The following is an 18,427-nucleotide window of genomic DNA, read 5'->3' as shown; positions in this document are numbered from 1 at the left end:
TATTTTTTTTTTTATATTAATACGATATATTGAACGAGTATCATTTTATATAATTTTCGTAACTTCCTTTCCTATTATTCATTTAAAAATTCGAAGTTTGAAATTTCTTAAAAGGCATTCTTCATTCCTCGTCTTACCTAATAATTTGCATTGTTAAACTTAACAAATGATGTATTTGCTTTCATAACGATTTAAAATCAGTTCGTATCAAAGGCAGGAAAACAGTGGCAAAAGTAACAGGTATATTCTTCTTTAATGACTACCTCGCACCAGCTTCTTATGAATATTATCTCTTTTAACTGCTCGTTAAGTATACCCAACCCAGACGGCAATGTCCTTGCATGAAGATCGAGTAAACGCTTCCACGTTCTCTCGACTTTGTTCTAGAAGGAAAAGATTCATCGTAGCGTTTAAAGCCGTGCCTCTTGTCGCTTCGAATCTTATGATCGATCCAGGGAAAAGTCTCGTTTGCCATTCAAGTCTTCACTTTCGAACTAACCGCGAATATTGCATACGGGGTGTGTATAAATCAAAAGTATCAAGATTGGCTCTGTTAATGGCAAATAATTTCTTTTTCTTTTCCTATTTTTTCTTTCTTTTTTTTTTTTTTTAACGAGTACAAAATATTTGCAAGATATTCATTTAATATAATTTAATATAATTTTATCACTCGAAAGAACTAGATCTTCTTCTTTTTTTCTTTTTTTTTTTTGCTTCTTGATTCAACGAATTTTCGTATCTGTAAATAGTTAAAATTCTAAAAAGTAAAAATTTACGATTGACTGATGAAAATATTCGATTATTTATTTATTTATTTATTTTTTTTTTTCATTAAGAGAAGATCATTAAGTTTATTTGTACACTCTGTATATAAATATCTATACACGTGTAACGCCATTGATAAAGTAATTCTATTTTTAAAGTTGTATTTCTCATTATTTCTTGCCTTTCTAGTGAAGAAAGAGAGAGAGAGAGAGAGAGAGAGAGAGAGAGAGAGAGAGAGAGAGAGAGAGAGAGAGAGAGAGAGAGAGAGAGAGAGGGAGAGAGAAACAAGAATTCTAACGCGTTTTTCGACGTACTTATTTGAATGAACATAGAAGAGTCTTATAAATATTAATCATTACACGGATTTTCTTAGCTCGTCGCCTTTCGTGAAAGTGTTTCATTGTCCGAGCATTGGCCCGACAATAAAAGCAAACGTAATGTCGACGTGCTGCTTTCGTCATTTTTGATTTCCCGAACGAAATCGTTTCTTTTTTTTTTCTTTTTATTTTTTAATTATCATTTTTTATTCGTTCAGAGTAAATAAATTGATCGATTTCCGAACGATTTCCAAACGCGAACGAATTTTCGCGGCCGTGAAAGCGATGATTTGCATTCATGAGATATATTGTATGTTTCCGTATCACGTTTTTTATTAAACGTGTATATGTACTCGATCGTTTTGCATATACGCAGATACGCACTGCGGTATATCAATGTAGAAACCACTTTCGTGGTGTTCCATTACATGGGATCAATTTGAAAAGAAGAAAAAATAAAAGGCTTTTACGTATGCTTTTATCATCAATGTCAATGTCCGACGACATAACAGCATCGCCACTTAGAATCCACTTTCATTCAAGACTTCATTGTGAAACAATTAAAATGACTTTGTCTTCCTTATTTGATATCGATCCGATGAATAGAAATAGAAATTGGAATAGAAATATTTTCGACGAGCTTGAATCTTTTTGAACGTTTTAAAAAATTTGCGATAAGGAAGAATATTTTCAGCAAAATTAATAATTGTTTGAATGAATTGTTTTTAAATTTATTTATATTTTACGTGTATTTTGTGATACGAATTTTTGAATAACTTAAAGGATATATGTCAAAAAAAAAAGAAAATCTTCCAATAAAAAATTGATAACAAGCGAATGAATTTAGTTTTATGTATAATTATATATTTTCTATATATGAGGACATCAATCTTTGCGGATAATTTAGAATATATTATATAAGAGAAAAGTATCTTCTTGAAAATTAAAATTTCAATTTTGATTAATTAATAACATGAAAATTAATTAATTATTTTTCTATATATATATACATTCGTATTTTTTACGATACTCTTCTGAATCGTAATTTTTTCTTAATCTATAAAACATCGATCATGTTGCTACGTAATAATATGTAAACAAATTTTCACATCGTGATCCATAAACATTTTTCATTCGTAAATCATTTCATAAATCGGAAAGGTACCGATGGAATAAAACATTTAGAATTTTCGTCGATCGATCGATTTTCTCTTCTTCGAAAAAAGTTTAAAAGTTACTCGTATTGTTACGGTTCTAACAACCGTGAAAGGTTGCCTCGTGACCGTAATAGAAAAGAGGAAGGATCGTAGTCATAGATATAGTCACATATCGATAAAGGCAACGTGAGATGTGTGCTGAGATGTGTGCACGTTACTTACGGTATTTAGTATGTATGGCGAACAACACCATAGCTACGCAAACTCGAAATGCATACATCTCTCTTCCTCCCCCTCTGATACATACATATACACACGTGCATCGTGCTAACACTATATAGGATCATGGAAAGCTTTACTCCCACGTTGCATTCGACTACGTATGACGTGCAAATCCATTCCATTCTTCTTTTTTTATTTTTTTTTTTTTTTTTTTTTTCATCCTTTCAATAAAATATTCCGTTTTATAGGACCGTGAAAATGGACGGTATAATGCATCAAACAGTCGATTAGCATAACTTCAGTTTTCCTTCGCGTTTTCATATCGTATTGCAATCGAAACATTGTTTTCAATCTAATGACTCGATTGTACGAATCAACGTAGGTAGACCGATTAACGATAGAAAATAATTATACCACGATTTAGTAAATTGTTAGATAAGGATCGTAGCTTTAAACGATTGATAGTACTGCGAAGTTGCTGTAGTAACGTTTAACGGAAGCAAATATGCGTGTAATATCGTCGTATTTGTTGTCTTTTATCTATTTGTCTTTTTCTTATTCCTTGAAAATCATATCGTACTATCTTCTTTGCACTAAAGTCGATTGGACGTTAACTGAGAGTGTCGGTTGGGTTATGTAATGCATTGTTTAACAGAGTGATTTCAATACAATCATGTGAAAATAAGAGTCATCTAAGAGAGAGAGAGAGAGAGAGAGAGAGAGAGAGAGAGAGAGAGAGAGAGAGAGAGAGAGAGAAAGAGAAAAAGAAAGACAGAATAAAAGGAAGGAGAAGAAATTTTTCGACGTATCCTTGGCACGGGCCAATAGAACGACACGAATCGATGCTAACTCTATTTCTTTTCTTCACTAGTACCTTGTCTGTAGCGTGAAGCGAAGGCCTTGCTTCACTGAGGCCAACTTTCCGCTTTTCGTTGTTAGCCTAAGTCAGTGTCGACTTTTTTCATGTCTCTTTCTTCCTTTCTTCGTTTCTTCCTTTCTTTCTTTTTTCTTTCTTTCTTTCTTTCTTTCTTTCTTTCTTTCTTTCTTTTTATTTTTCTTTCTTTCCCTCCTTTACTCAAGGATACAGTGCGTAATGTAGTCATTAATATCTTTTTTGCAATTTACATTAGCATTCTGATCATTTTTATACTGCCATTGTTTCTTGGAAGCAACGGATCTATTATTTAAAATAAATTTATTCGTTCGTTCGCTTATTTGTTTGTTCGTTTTTTCTTTCTTAATTATCCTAAACATTCTATAATAAATATTTCTGAATCGTGTGAATTTTGTTGTAAGAAATTTTAATATTTATTGTAAGAAATCAATTGTTTTTTTAAATATTAGGAGGACCGGAAAGTAATGTCGCTTTCTTAAATTAAATTCAAACGAATAAATTTTTAACAAGTTTTTATTTTTAATCACAATCAAATATCGACATTACTTTCTGGCCCCCCTAATAGTTTTATATCGTATTACGTTTCTTTTATCAGCTTCGTTATCTCGATGTTTATTTCATATTTCAATCTAGTTCTCCTTCATCTTCTGTTATTACTACGTTTAAACTTGTATTGAAGCGTGAGAAGTATAATCTATTGTTCGATAGATCGTGACATACGTTTTTTTTTAATATAGTCATTAATCTCATTGATCTAGCACGTAGGATAGATATGATTCATTGATTCATATGTCATGTATACAGAATGTTTTTGATCTTTTTGTTAATATTATTTGATATCATTCATATTTACGTGAGTTCATTGCGATCGCGATTATAAGAACGATCTACTTAAAAAAAAAAAAATAAGAAAAATAAAAAATAAATAAATAAAAAAAAAAAAATATATATATATATATATATATATATATATATTCGAATAAATATCAGAATCGAATGTAAATGAAAAATAAAATTTGATTTAACGTCGTTACATTTCTGATATACGTCGAGTAAAAAATACATGTCATATTTGATATAATTCGAATGGACAAATAAATGTTTGTGAAATTGAGGAAGGAAAGATGGTATTATTCTCGTTAGATACGTTCGAGATTAGAAAGAGAAGTGTGAGCTGGAGATGATGATGTACACTTGTTATTCAGAGACGGTCAAGAAAGGAAGCGTATGTAACGTATAAGGCTGTGAATAGTTAATGCCTGGCTGCTCCCTAGTTTGATTTCGTGCAAGGCAACACACAGTGTATCTCTTTAAAACTTGGCGAGAAGTGAAACCAACAGCGACAACTCCCGATTGAATAACCATAGTCGTTCGCGTCGTTGACACGAGGAAGAAGAAGCACTTCCATTTTTTTTTCTCTTCCTCCCAATAACATCACTTCCCGATATCCTACTACTTTCGTATTCATAGCATGCGACGAATCCCCTCCGCACCTCCTCCACCCAACGACGAGAAGTTACGTGAAGATTTCGTAACCCTTTCTCGAGCATTTCGAACGAGAAGGGAGAGAAAGAAGAAGAAAAAAAAAAGAGATAGAGGGAGAGAAAAATGGCCTAGTTGCATGAATTTTTTTTTTCTCATCGAAGATTTTCAGTCAAATTTTAATACCACATCGTGAGACGAGAGTAGAAGTGAAAAAGATTAATAACTGATAAAAGATTAATAAAGAATTTAATTTGTCTCGGAGTAGAACCTTGAAGAAATTTCATTCTTTTCCTATTTTTCTTTTTTTTTTCTTTTTTTTCTTTTTTTTCTTTTTTAATGTAATGAAGCAATTACCTATCTTGCATTTTTTTTTTTTTGACATTATATTCGAAACGAAAAAGGATTGATTCTAATCGATCGAGTCGCGATCGATAAAAAAAATAATCGTAATCAACAATACGATACGAACTTTAAAACTTTCTTCTTCTCAACGATTTGTTCAACGTTTCTCACGAAACGTGACATTTTCTTTTTCTTTTTTTTTCTCTCCATTACTTTTTCATTTTATTTACATTGAAACCTGAACTGCATACACCCGATCGACGTGAGTTTAAAGACCACCAACGCATTAGCGAATTTTGTCCCACGACTCTAAGGAAAGGAACGATAGAGAAAGGAGAGGGTGGGGGCGTATTACCCTTTGATATTAGTCTAAGTCTTGTGCAAGGGTCGATTAGCATAGGGCGGGTATAGTTAGTAGTCTCCGGGAAAAGAATCGTTTGCGAGAGGGGATAAGATGAGAATGAGTAAGAGGGGAGAGTGGAAAAAAAATGGAACGAGTCACTCAGCACCGATCCGCGTATTTACACGTTCCTGTTCCCACGTCTGAAAGCAGGACATTGCAATCGTATAGCACCTCTGCCTTCATTATATACCGTATCTTAAGATCTATAAGAGTTGGGACTTAGCTTCCGCGCTTAAAAATCTTTACTATCAGTCTTGTCTCGCTATTAGATATCTCTTTTCTCGCATTAACTCTGTTTTTCTTTCTCCGTTGTTTGTTATTTATATCTCTCTTTTACTTTTGTTGTATCTATTTGATTATTTCTCTCTCTCTCTCTCTCTCTCTCTCTTTCTCTCTCTCTCTCTTTTTTCATGTATTTATTTCTATCTATCTCTCTGTTAATTTTTCCTTATTTATTTGTCTCAGTCTATTTGTACATTTATCTGTCTTTCTCTCACTCTCTTTCTTGTTTGTCTACCTTTATCTATCTCTCTTTCTCCCTTTCTTGTTTATCTACTTCTCTCTCTATCTCTGTCTCTCTCTCTCGCTCTCTTTCTTGTTTGTCTACCTCTATCTATCTCTTTTCCTCACTTTCTTGTTTGTCTTCTCTCTCTCTCTCTCTCTCTCTCACTCTCTCACTCTCTTGTTTGTCTACCTCTATCTATCTCTCTTCCTCCTTTTCTTGTTTGTCTTCTCTCTCTCTCTCTCACTCTCTCTCTCTCTCTCTCAATCTGTTTATTTGTTCCTGTCCTACCTCTCTCTTTCTTGTTTATTTGCCTCTGTCTGTCTGTCTCTCTCTCTCTCTCTCTCTCTCTCTCTCTCTCTCTCTCTCTCTCTCTCTCTCTTTCTCTCCTCCTCTTTCTATTGAGATTTGAATCGTCATGATGATCTTTCGTTCTTTTTTTACTCAAAGAGTTAAAGTTATACCCTTGAATTGATTTCTAGACATCGATACAGTTAAACCTTTCGTAATTCTGAAGTTATCGATTGGATTAATCATTATAATGATTAAGCGATGTATAAAGCGTTTAATAATTTATTTATTAGATTACTAGAATACGCAATGATAAGTCCGATATAAATTTATTTTGTGTATTCGGAATTTAAAAATTATCTTACGATTTCACGGGATATTTCACGAATAATTACTTTTTCGTTCGCGCATGAGATCCCATAGAAATGCAATTTTTTAATAAGAAAAGCATACGAGAAATAACGATATAGAAAGGAAAAATGAGAGGAAAGGGGAAAAGAATGAAGATCGAGATAAAAGTGGGCGATGAGCAAAATGAAATTAATGGATTATTCTCAATATTAGAAATGCTTGGAAATTCATACTCTTATTTTTCTATCTTTTTCTCTCTCTTTCCCTCTCTCTCTCTCTCTTTCTCTCTCTCTCTCTCTCTCTCTCTCTTTCTCTCTCTCTCTCTCTCTCTCTCTCTCTCTCTCTCTCTCTCTCTCTCTCTCTGTATGTATGTGTGTGTTTGCATTGATTAACGAAAGAAGGATTATTAAGCAACTATATTTTATCGCATAATCAATGGTGTTTCATTAAAGATGTCTAACTATTTACTTGTTAATACAGGTTAATATACATGTGTGTCTATGTCTATTTATTATCTCATCTGGTGGATTTAGTAAATATAACTTACAGGACAACGAAAAAGCAATAGTTTCGTGATCAATATTTCTATCCTTTTTTACTTTGTCTTTTCTAAGAAAACAAACCACGCCTTTGACTTGAACGAATCACAGAACGATTCTTTTAAAGACGACGTTTACAACGATTGAAACGATAGCTAAACGACGATCCTATTTTCTAGCTGAGAATTACTGCGACCTCGTGCTGCAAACCTTAATGATGTTAAAATCGAAAGAGACTTAAGAGTGCACGATTTCTGTCTAAAATCTTTACGTTAGAAGATAATTCTTCTTTGAACGGAAACTTATTTATCTTTCTATCAAATTCTTACAACTTATCTGTTTTATTTGCTTGATTAATAATTATACAAATAATATATAGTAATATATAGTAATTAAAAGTTTGACTTCGTAAAATAACCAATAAATAAATATATTTGTTTTCGTCTTTCAGTTTCTATAATTAGAAAAAAAAAAATAATATTAGCTTGAATCGAATTTATAAAATAGCATTGCAAATTAAGCAATTCTGATTGAGTTTGTGATTTTTTGAGGAAACATAATTAGAATTCGATAAAATATAAATATAAACATATATATATATATATATATATATATATATATATTCGTTAAGATATATATATATAAGATCGCAAGTAAAATAAAAGTGATTTGTCGATTGGATTTTCTCACGCTTCGCTTCATCACGGAAACTAGATTTATTATGTCAAAGCGAAGGATTAACACGTAATATAATAATGTCCTTCAATTACGAAGAGAGTTACAGGAGCGTAACAGGATTGAATCATATCGATGGAAATGGTAAATAGTTCAATGTCGTGCGGAAGAGAAGTTCCGTAGTATAGTAAACGCGTAATAGGTTAATGAAAACGGTGCGTGCGAAAGAGAGGACATCTTAGCTCCCACTTTGTTATTATTATTTATGTAAATAGTAATTGCACTCGGATTCATTTTTATCGTTATTAAATACTTATGTAAAGTTTCTTCGTAAATGCTATTAGGGATAAAGAATCATGTGATCTCAATATTTTATTGTAAAAATATAAGATAATTAAAAAATTAATTTCAATATTAGATCATTCGAATTTTCGTTTTGAATGAAAAATGTGGTTGTTCATGTTATATGTTTTTTTTTTTTCAACCAATCAATCTACTTTCAAAGATTTTAGAAAATTAAGAAATTAATTCAACAATTGAATCGTACGAATTTTTTCTTTTTATAATAATTTGTCAAGTTTTTCGAGTAAACTAGAGTAAACTTTATTTGTTTGGCATTCATCGAACTTTCATCGTTCTTTGACTACTCAATGTCGAGCAATATACTTAAATTTTTCACATAACTTTTCTTCTCAAGTGGCACTTAATAGTTCAAGTATAGCATTCAAAAAATGTCTGCTTTGGATTGCATAAATTGTAAATTTCGAGTTTTCACGCAATCTCATCAGAATTTTAAAGTACACATCGTAGAAGTTTAAGGAAAATACCTCATTTTAAAATACAATCGAGAAAATTTTAACGACTACGATCGATATACGAAAACGCAGACGATCGATAGAATTTTTCGTAATATTATATACGAACGATGTTTTTAATTAAAATTTGCATAAACTGAGATCGAGTTATCGTTCATAAAAATGACGATTGAACAATTTTCTTTTCACGTTATTTATTCTTAAGCATAACATTTTGAAGAGACGAAAAGAACAGAAGATTTCTTTCGATTAAAATAAATAGTGCATTGAGTTTCATTTTAATCTTTTAATGCATGATTTATTTTTTATAATCTTGTAAGAAGAATAAATACTATATTATATTATATTATATTAATTAATATATTATGTCAATTAAATATTTCGTTATGTGTATAAGTAATGAAAAAAAAAAAGAAAAAAAAAATAATAAAAACAAAAAAAGAACAATAAAAAAGAATTACATTATCTAAATTTGTTACACATTTTATTATCAAAAGTATACGATTAAATTGACCAAATCTTTTATTAGATATTTATTTTAGAATGAAAATGTACATAGATATTATACATATATATAGTATAAATATATACATGCATACATATATAGACTGAAAAGAGATTAGTGCTCGTTACGGTGATCGCTACGTATACGCTTCCTTCCTGTTAATCAAAGTTATAATAAAAGAATAATTAAAAGAAAGGAAGAATAAAAGTGAGAGAACATGGGTGGACCGAGATTTCACCGTTTCTCGAGCGTAACGCATTGGTAACATTGAAGATGCATTCTTCAGACTAGGAAAACCAGTCTTGAGAGTAATTTGCTTGTTAATGACGTTAAAGCCGTACACGGAGACCGTCTAAGATGTTCATCGGAAGGGATTCGTAATCGAATTATCACTTGGGTACTGGTACGCACGTGCCTTGTGTCACAAACATACATTCCATTTGATGACCTCTCATCGACATGATTCACGAATTTTAATTAACGGTACGATCATTTCTTTTGTTTGTTCGTATATGCGTGTATGTGATTGCAAGCGTGTACCTATTATATTTTACGATAAATAATATAATATAATAATGTCAATTAAAAAAACAAAAGAAAGAGGAAAAAAGAAAAAGATTGTCGAAACAAATTCTTCTTGTTTCTCTTTTTTTTTTTTTGGATCTCATCGAAAAATAAATAATGTTTCATTGTTTTTTAATTTTTAACAATTGTATATACTTTGAAATTATTTGAAATAATTAAATTCTCAAATGTAAATGATCACGTAGAAATGTTACGTAAGTAAATGTTTGTAAATAAATCGTTGTTAAATTATGCGTATACAATAGAACACTGTTTTTATTTATGTTTTTATTTATTATCGAATAATAGACAATGTCTTATTAGATTAGAATGTTTTGTATGCCGCATGTTGCACGTCACATTTTACGGGTGTTTTACACGCTAAACATTGTATCGCATTGTCAGTGTATTTTATTTTCCGCGTGCAATACGCGCGCCGTTTCGCGAATGTGTTTCATGTTTGTATAATCAGTTGCATTAAAACGCACAGTTTCTACTTTGGCGGAGAAAACCTGATGTGGAAAATGCGACGTACAAAATGCCCGTGCAACACCTTCATTGTCTTTATACATTTATAGTTGTATATATTTCAAAATCCTTTGAGATAACTGAATCTTCAAGAGGAAAATGGCAAATGTGAAAATATTACGATAAAGTTGCGCGTCGATGCAATAAATTATTTTCGAATTGCATATATAAAACATTTTCTTTCTTTTTCTCCTTTTTATTTCTTTTTATTTGCAAGCATGAAACTTATTTACTTGTTTAGTTATCAAATAGTTATGAATTCAATCGAATTCTTTGAATTCTTATCAATTATTTCTTATCTTCCTTTGAAATTTTATTTTTCATTTCATAAAGTAATTTCGCTTTATAATTTTTATTATGACGAACGATTTAATATTTATAATAATATGAATTTTAATATCTATAAGAATATGTTTATTATACAATATTTGTAATTTAGTAACAATTTTCACATCTTTTTCTTTGATATATCGTAATTAAAATTAATCGAGTTATTTTTTTTTTTTTATTTTCATTGTATTTATTATACGATAATTCATGTTATTGATAACATTTGATTTCCCTTTAATTGTTCAATGATTAGATAATGTGCTAAAATATCGGCCATAGTAAATAAAAATTTTTCTCTTCATCTTTATAATTTTATAAAATCACTTAATGTAATACTTTCATAAAAATATCAATGTAACCACTTTAATGAAAATATTTTTTTTTTTTTTTTTTTTTTTTTTTTCATTAATAATATTACATTGCATGATTTTAATTTACTTTGATAATTAAATCCTTTAAGGAAGATTGGAAAAAAAGGGAATACAATCACATGACATATTTTTCTTCGACAAAGTCGTTTACTTTAATTTTATTTGAATTTTATTTTAAAATTTTACAAAAGAAATACAATAGAAATGACGAAAATATATTTTACGTAATTTCGGATGTTCTCTTTAAAGGTATAATACTTTTGTGAACATTAAAATTCATGAAGAGGGCATGAAAGTTATTTTGTTAGTATGACACTTGATTTTACACAAAGTCGAATTTTATTTCTTACTGAGGAATCATTGGATTTCATTTATATGGAAATGTTTTATAAATGAAATTTCCGGCAGGAATAGTAGAAAATCGAATCCTTTCTCAATTTTAAAGTCTCATCGTCTATTCCTATACTCTACTATCAAAAGAAATAAAATTTGATTATTTAATGATAGTAATTAGTATGAATAAACGCCATCGATTACGATTTTATCGTAGGTAATTAGAAACTATCAACAGTGTTTAGTGTTATGCACTGATTATTTTAACCTTATGTTTATTCATTAGAATAAATTCGAATGATTGATTGATCTTACGTTCAAATATAACAAAAAAGAAAAGAAAAAGAAAAATAAATATGTAAAAAATATTTAAGATATCCAAGATTTCATTCATAGCTTGTTAAAAATTACTATGCTAATTATCTCCTTCGTTAACATAGCGATCTCACTTTTACATCTTAAATTATTTCTTCCGGAGTATACCTTTATTTTCCATAGATTTCTAATCTATTAAGAGTTTTTGTATTTCAAAATTTACTCTATATTACTTATATTTCGACAAAATTTTGAATTCTTTAATTCTTTTTATCGAGTAACAAACTTTTCTCGTTTTTCAAACTCAGCGTTTTCGTATTTTTTTCTTTTTCTTTATTTTTTTATTTTTTTATTTTTTTTACTTAACTCATTCTCTATACAGTACTCCGTACTGTTCAGATTTTCTAGAAAGTTTCAGTGAAGTATAATTTTTTACATATTTTTTTTTTACTCGGACGCGACATTTCTTACAAGTCCCTGGTAGAACTTCTTCATAAAAGTTTATAATGATCTATATTCTAAAGTGTTGTACAAAAAACACGTTATGTGGTTGTGTAAGGGAAAGTGGTGTATCGTGTATATAATGTTCTCTCTCTCTCTCTCTCTCTTTTTCTCTCTCTTTTTCTCTTTCTTTCTCCCTCTGTCTCTATTTGTTTCTTTCAAAGTGTGGTCGGATGTCTTCCAAACACGATCTTTGCTCAGGTCACTTTCCCTCGGGTGTTCTGAACTTCGTCGGAAATAGTATCGATACTTCTTGCGAAACCACGAAAACTTCCAGTTGCTGGGAAGACTTGTTCGACTAGTTGACGTCGATGATTCCGTTATTTGAACGTTAAACGAAAATAATAAATGTTCCTTCATCTATTCCTCCCTCGTCGATTATATCAAACATATCGTTAGATTTCTATGATTTTTTTTTTTTTATCATCGGATTATTAAAATTTTTGTTAAAATTTCATAATCATTAATTTTAATGGACCATATCTTTAATTATCTATAAATCAATTTTTCTTCGCGCCTAAAAGAAATTATATAATCTAAAATAAATTAAAATTTGTTTTAAAGTAACAATTAATTTGGTGTTCAGATTAAAATGGTATTAAAATTAAAATAAATATATAAACGTGTGAGTTCGAAATTACATAGCGTTATAAAGGATTAAAGTTGACTTCCATGACTTATCGTTAGTTAAATCGTTATTATTTATTTAATCTTTCTTAAATTATCTCTAGAATGGTGATATTTGTAATCTATTGAAAATAATACGTGGAATTTATCTTCATTTCTTTTTTTTTTTATACTTACACACTCTTAAAAATCATCTATCATTGATTATCTCTCGATGCGATCGAATATTTCGTTCGCATAATTACAATTAATTTGTATATATATATTTATCTGCGTATATATAAATAGTATGTAAATATAAATAATTATTATAAATAATTTGTATATATTTAATTCGCTATAAAACGTTGAGTAATACGTTCCTGCGATTTATTTTTTCTTTTAGTACATCCCCTTAAAGGAAAAACGTTTTATGTTTTCCGTTCACTGCTTGACAAGCGACAGTGTAAGTTCGACCGAGGTGGGTTAGATATGTATATACATATATGTAATAGATTCACGAAGGGTAAAGTCGTCGAGTTTCGAATCCTTTATCATGCTAATCCTCATTTCTCTTCAAAACTCTTGGAGCGGTATACGTTTTGCGTTATGAGCGAACTTCGTCACGGCTGAGAAGCACGTGAATGTATGTTAATTACGAAGCAATTGCGTCCGAGCTTCCGATTCGTCGATTTCAGCTCTTTTAACATCCGTTCGAGAAAGTTTATCGTCTAGGGATGAAATACGAAACATGATGATTTATTAAACATTTTTGTGATTTACCCAATGAAAATACTATTATTATAGTTTTGAGTTTTGAAATTTTCTTGATAATAAAAATAATATAATAATACATATAATTATATACATATAATTAATGTAATGATATTTATGTATAATATAGTCATAGTTAACGTAATAAAAATTTATATAATATAATAATAATTGATATAATATTAGTGTTGATATAAAATAATAATAAGGCGATGGGAAATAAATGATTATAATAAGTATGATAATGATTGTACTTTGAGTAATATAATAATAATAATAATAATAATTATTATAATGTGTCTGAAACGTAACATTTGCGAAAATTGAAACTCGTGAAACTCGTCGAATAAGTAAATGTAACCTCATTTGTTCTGGTTTGCCTCGAACTGTTTAAAGATCGGAGTACTCAAAGCTCATTTATCTACTATGTGTTACGCGGGAATTATGTCAGCTGCTCATTAAAACGCTTTATTCTTGAAACGTTTAAATTCAACTAACGTTGAAATTATCGTGTCGCTGGTATGGTCGATTATAACAAGAATGTGTAATATGTTCGATTCTTCGGCGAAATAATAATATCTAATTCTAATAGTAATGATCGTTCGTTTTTTCATTGTAGGAACTTTGGAAGAATGATGTTAAGAAGGAAGTGATCGGTTCGATACGTGTTGTACATCAATTTGTTGATATGCCTAAGGAATCCGCAACATATTTTAATACAACTACAGGAGACGTACAGGAGGTAAAAAAAAAAATTTTTTTTAGAAAAATTAAAAATTTATGAAAACATAACATAATAATAATATTATTACTAATGTTATTATATTAATATTTGTTATTATTAATATTAGAAATGCAATGCCATTTAAATTAATTTACATTAAATTAAATGCCATTTAATTTCTTCGGTTTAAGAAGAAAAAGATAAACATTTATTTATATCAATTATTTTACATTAATAAAAAGCGAAATATTTATTTAAATTCTTCAATTTCAATGAAAACTTGGAATTGTTTAAAAAAATTTTTTCTTTCAATTAAATAAAAACGTTTGCATTTTAACATGTTTTATCAATTTTTATCATAATAGCTTTATACAGAGCTATCTATCTACATATAACCAACATTCGATTTCTTTGTTATTGTATTTTTCAATCATTTTAACAACGTGTATCAGTTTACATTCGTTTATTAATCACGTGTATATTCGCTCGTGAGATCTCGCTATAGGCAATATCAAAATTTTTTTTTTTCAGAACCATTCCTTCCAATCCATCGATCGGAACATAAAATACACACACACATATATGTACATATGAATATATACATTACATATAATAGTGATATCGATAAAACGTAAATATTTCTTAATCTGTTGTAACTTCCCATTTATAAAATTATAGTGTTTATCATGTCGATGCTCTCGGATTACATAAAATCATTAGACCGTACTCAGCTCGAGTAATATTGGTTTTTATGAAATAATTGTTATGCCGATGAGTATTTCTAACGTTTGAACTATCTTCGAATTGGTATCTTTATCTTTATTGTATTCAGAGCAAAACGAAGGATAACGTAAGAAAAAAAGAAAAAAAAAAAAGAAAGAAAAAAATTAGACTAAGGTTCTCAAATAAAAATGTTCCTATCTTTTTATTTATTGCTTTTTTTTTTTTTTTTCATTTTTTTCATTTTTTTTCTATTTTTATTTTAGGTACATGGTTGCTTACCAGCAATGGGCTATAGTTTTGCTGCCGGCTCTATAGATGGACCAGGATCGTTCTCTTTCGAACAAGGTACAACAACTACCAATCCTTTTTGGAATACAGTGCGAAATTTCTTGGCTACTCCTACGGAAGAAGATATTCTTTGTCACGGCGCCAAGCCGATCTTACTTGCCACAGGTCGAGTAAGTATAAAAACCAAATGATAATGAATTCTTGACTTATTTCAGAAAGGTGAAAGTGAAATCAAATTAAATTATATCTTAAACGAGAAAGCGGAACATTTAAAGAGTAAACATATTTTATGTAAGTAGTCGAGAAATGAGATAATTTAATTTAATTTAATTATCGTTTTTTATTACATTATAAATTTTAAATTGTATAGTACAAAAGTGGTATAATAGAAATTTAAGTGTTTCGTTTAAAAATTTAATGGCCGTATATTATATAAATAAATTATGAATAGTCATTTATTTAATGGACATAAATAAATTTTTTTTTTTTCATATAAATTAATTCAAAATATATAGTTCAATATGTAAAAAAAAAAATTTATAAATCAAAGTTTTATCCAGTTATAATTATTCCTTTCATCATTTCAAACAAACAACTATATTCACAAGTTCGTCGATTCATTTTCTCTCTCTCTCTCTCTCTCTCTCTCTCTCTCTCTCTCTCTCTTTCTCTCGTTGTTTTTCTTCTATAACACATTAATTTCCTTTCTAGATGAAGTTCCCGTACGAGTGGCAACCGAGAATCGTTTCGACGCAAGTCGCTCTTATTGGAAATGTTATTATAGCCGGAGTACCAGGTGAATTCACAACGATGTCCGGGAGAAGACTAAGAGAGACTATTAAAACTGCTACGAATAGCATTACATACGATGAGGATTATTCTATAATAATCGCAGGTCTTTGTAACACGTACAGTGATTACATTACCACGCCAGAGGAATATCAAGTGAGGACGATTTGTTAAACCTAATATTATTCTACTACTTTTTACGAATGTCGGTCATTAACTCCTGTTCATTAAATCACGTAGGATCTACATTTTTTTTTTCAACGAACGTGAATTTTTAATGACTGTTAAATATTTGTTTTAAAAACTCCATAGTATAAGTAGAGGTCAAATGTATAATTAAGGTTGTAACATGAAGAATTTATATTTTCTTCACTTTTCACCCAAGTTTCCATTTATTTTTCATCAATGTATATTTATAGGATATGAGTTATGGTAGTAAACCGAGAGTGTTTTCCATCTATCGCATTTTCCACTACATTTATCATTCTTCGTGTCTCAAGTTGTTTTAACGATTTTTAGATTCAAAGGTACGAAGGAGCATCCACTATATACGGTCCGCATACGCTTACTATCTATCTAAAGTTATATCAAGAACTCGTAATGGCAGCCATTCATGTGAGTAGTTAATAAACGATTTATCATAATTTATTACTTTTGATTTATAGATTATTATAAATTATTGTAAATTTTTATTTTTGATTTTAACGACATAGCTATAATATTTTAGCCAAAATTGAAATCAACGTAATTTATTTACGTTGCAGAAGAAAGAAGTTAAGCCCGGTCCAAATCCATTGGATTTAAGTTCGAAGAAAATGATTACCTTTCTTACGCCAGTGCTGTTCGACACGGCAAAGTGGAGACAACGTTTCGGCGATTGTGTTGAACAACCAAAATCTATCGTTTATCCTGGGGATATTGTTAGGGTATCTTTCGTAAGTATCGCGTTAGAAATATTTACATATTCACTTTTTTTTATTCGATTGACTTTTGCAAAAAAAAATGTTATTACTTTTTTTTCTTTCAGTAGACAGAAATAAAAAAACTGTTTTCTTTCTTTTTTTTTTTTTTGACGAGCAGACGGAAAAAGAATTTGGTCGAATCATTATAACATGACTTTGATCTAATTTTTGAAAAAAAAAAAAAAAAGAAAAGATTTTAATTATATAAAGCTCTTGCGCAAAATATAATATAATCGACATGTCGAATTAATCAAAATGGATACATATGCAAATGCGAATAATTTTCTTCTGACAATAACCATACTCGTATAGTACGCTCTTCGAACCGTATCGAGATAAATGCACTTCATATAATTGATACATATATTAGTAATTTTATTATCACAATTAATAGAGAAATCGTTCGTCATCGCTTTAATTACGTCATTGATATTTTATATGGTTCATTGATTACGAAACACCCATATTGCATTTATAGTTCGATACTAATATCCTTTAGCATATATGCAATTATGAAAATGAATTAGTGGTAGGGTCGAATATACCAAAATTGAATTATATTAAATATTGAATAGGCATATTATTAATGAGAAGATAAAATCGATGAAATAATGTTTAGAATGAACATCGCATTGTCTGTATTTTAACGTTTAATTTACTTTTCATTTTGTAGATTTCTGGACATCCACGAAACAACTTGATGACGGATAACTCGTATTTGATAGTTGAGCGATTATTGAGAAACAATACATGGATTACTATTGCTACTGATGCCGACTGGGAAACGAAGTACGTGTTTACAATGATATTAAAATAGTCGATTGAATTGAAGTATGTAAATATCGATTTGATAATATTTTTATTGTAGATTCGAGTGGGTTAGAACGTCTGTAGTACTTGGCTCGAGTCAAGTTTACATTACATGGGAAATTCCAGAAGATGTAAAACAGGGTGAATATCGTATCAAGCATTTTGGATATTATCGTTACATTTTCGGAGGTGTCTACCCTTATGAAGGAGTTTCTAATACCTTTAAAGTAAGTTATTCAATTTATAACAATTATTTGATTGGATTTAAGAATTTTATCGATTGTTCGTATTTTCATTCATTAATCTTTTTATTTTTAGGTGGTTCAGCCTGAACCTAATATTCGTCGACGAAGATATGCTTAGTTATATATTTTGCCATGTAGCATTTTTTAATCATTCAGTGAAATGAATACGCTTAATAATTATCATATTTACTTATGTACATATGAAAAATATTTACTTATATTGAATTTGAAACTTTATGAATGTTCGAAACATGAAATAAATTTTCTTTTTCTTTTGTTATAAATGATAAAAGAAAAAAA

At 29.5% G+C, this 18,427-nt stretch overlaps 1 protein-coding gene across 2 annotated transcripts in view; it reads left to right on the top strand.

The window, feature by feature from the left end:
* CDase (neutral ceramidase) overlaps positions 1–18,378 on the top strand; it is a 35,633-nt gene extending 17,255 nt beyond the window's left edge. The window contains exons 8-15 of one of the 2 annotated variants that reach the window (XM_035869175.2): positions 14,206–14,328; positions 15,297–15,491; positions 16,033–16,266; positions 16,630–16,725; positions 16,875–17,045; positions 17,746–17,861; positions 17,941–18,109; positions 18,201–18,378. In XM_035869175.2, the coding sequence (XP_035725068.1) occupies positions 14,206–14,328; positions 15,297–15,491; positions 16,033–16,266; positions 16,630–16,725; positions 16,875–17,045; positions 17,746–17,861; positions 17,941–18,109; positions 18,201–18,245 (1,149 nt within the window). In that variant the 3' untranslated portion in view covers positions 18,246–18,378. The remainder of the gene's footprint in view (positions 1–14,205; positions 14,329–15,296; positions 15,492–16,032; positions 16,267–16,629; positions 16,726–16,874; positions 17,046–17,745; positions 17,862–17,940; positions 18,110–18,200) is intronic. The other variant, XM_035869174.2, reaches the window with a different exon arrangement.
* Positions 18,379–18,427: the final 49 nt, after the last annotated feature.

This window comes from Vespa mandarinia, chromosome 4 (genome assembly GCF_050613455.1).
Source record: "Vespa mandarinia isolate Hongniang chromosome 4, ASM5061345v1, whole genome shotgun sequence".
Taxonomy (NCBI): Eukaryota; Metazoa; Arthropoda; class Insecta; order Hymenoptera; family Vespidae; genus Vespa; species Vespa mandarinia.
This window is presented reverse-complemented; position numbering and strand designations above follow the sequence as displayed.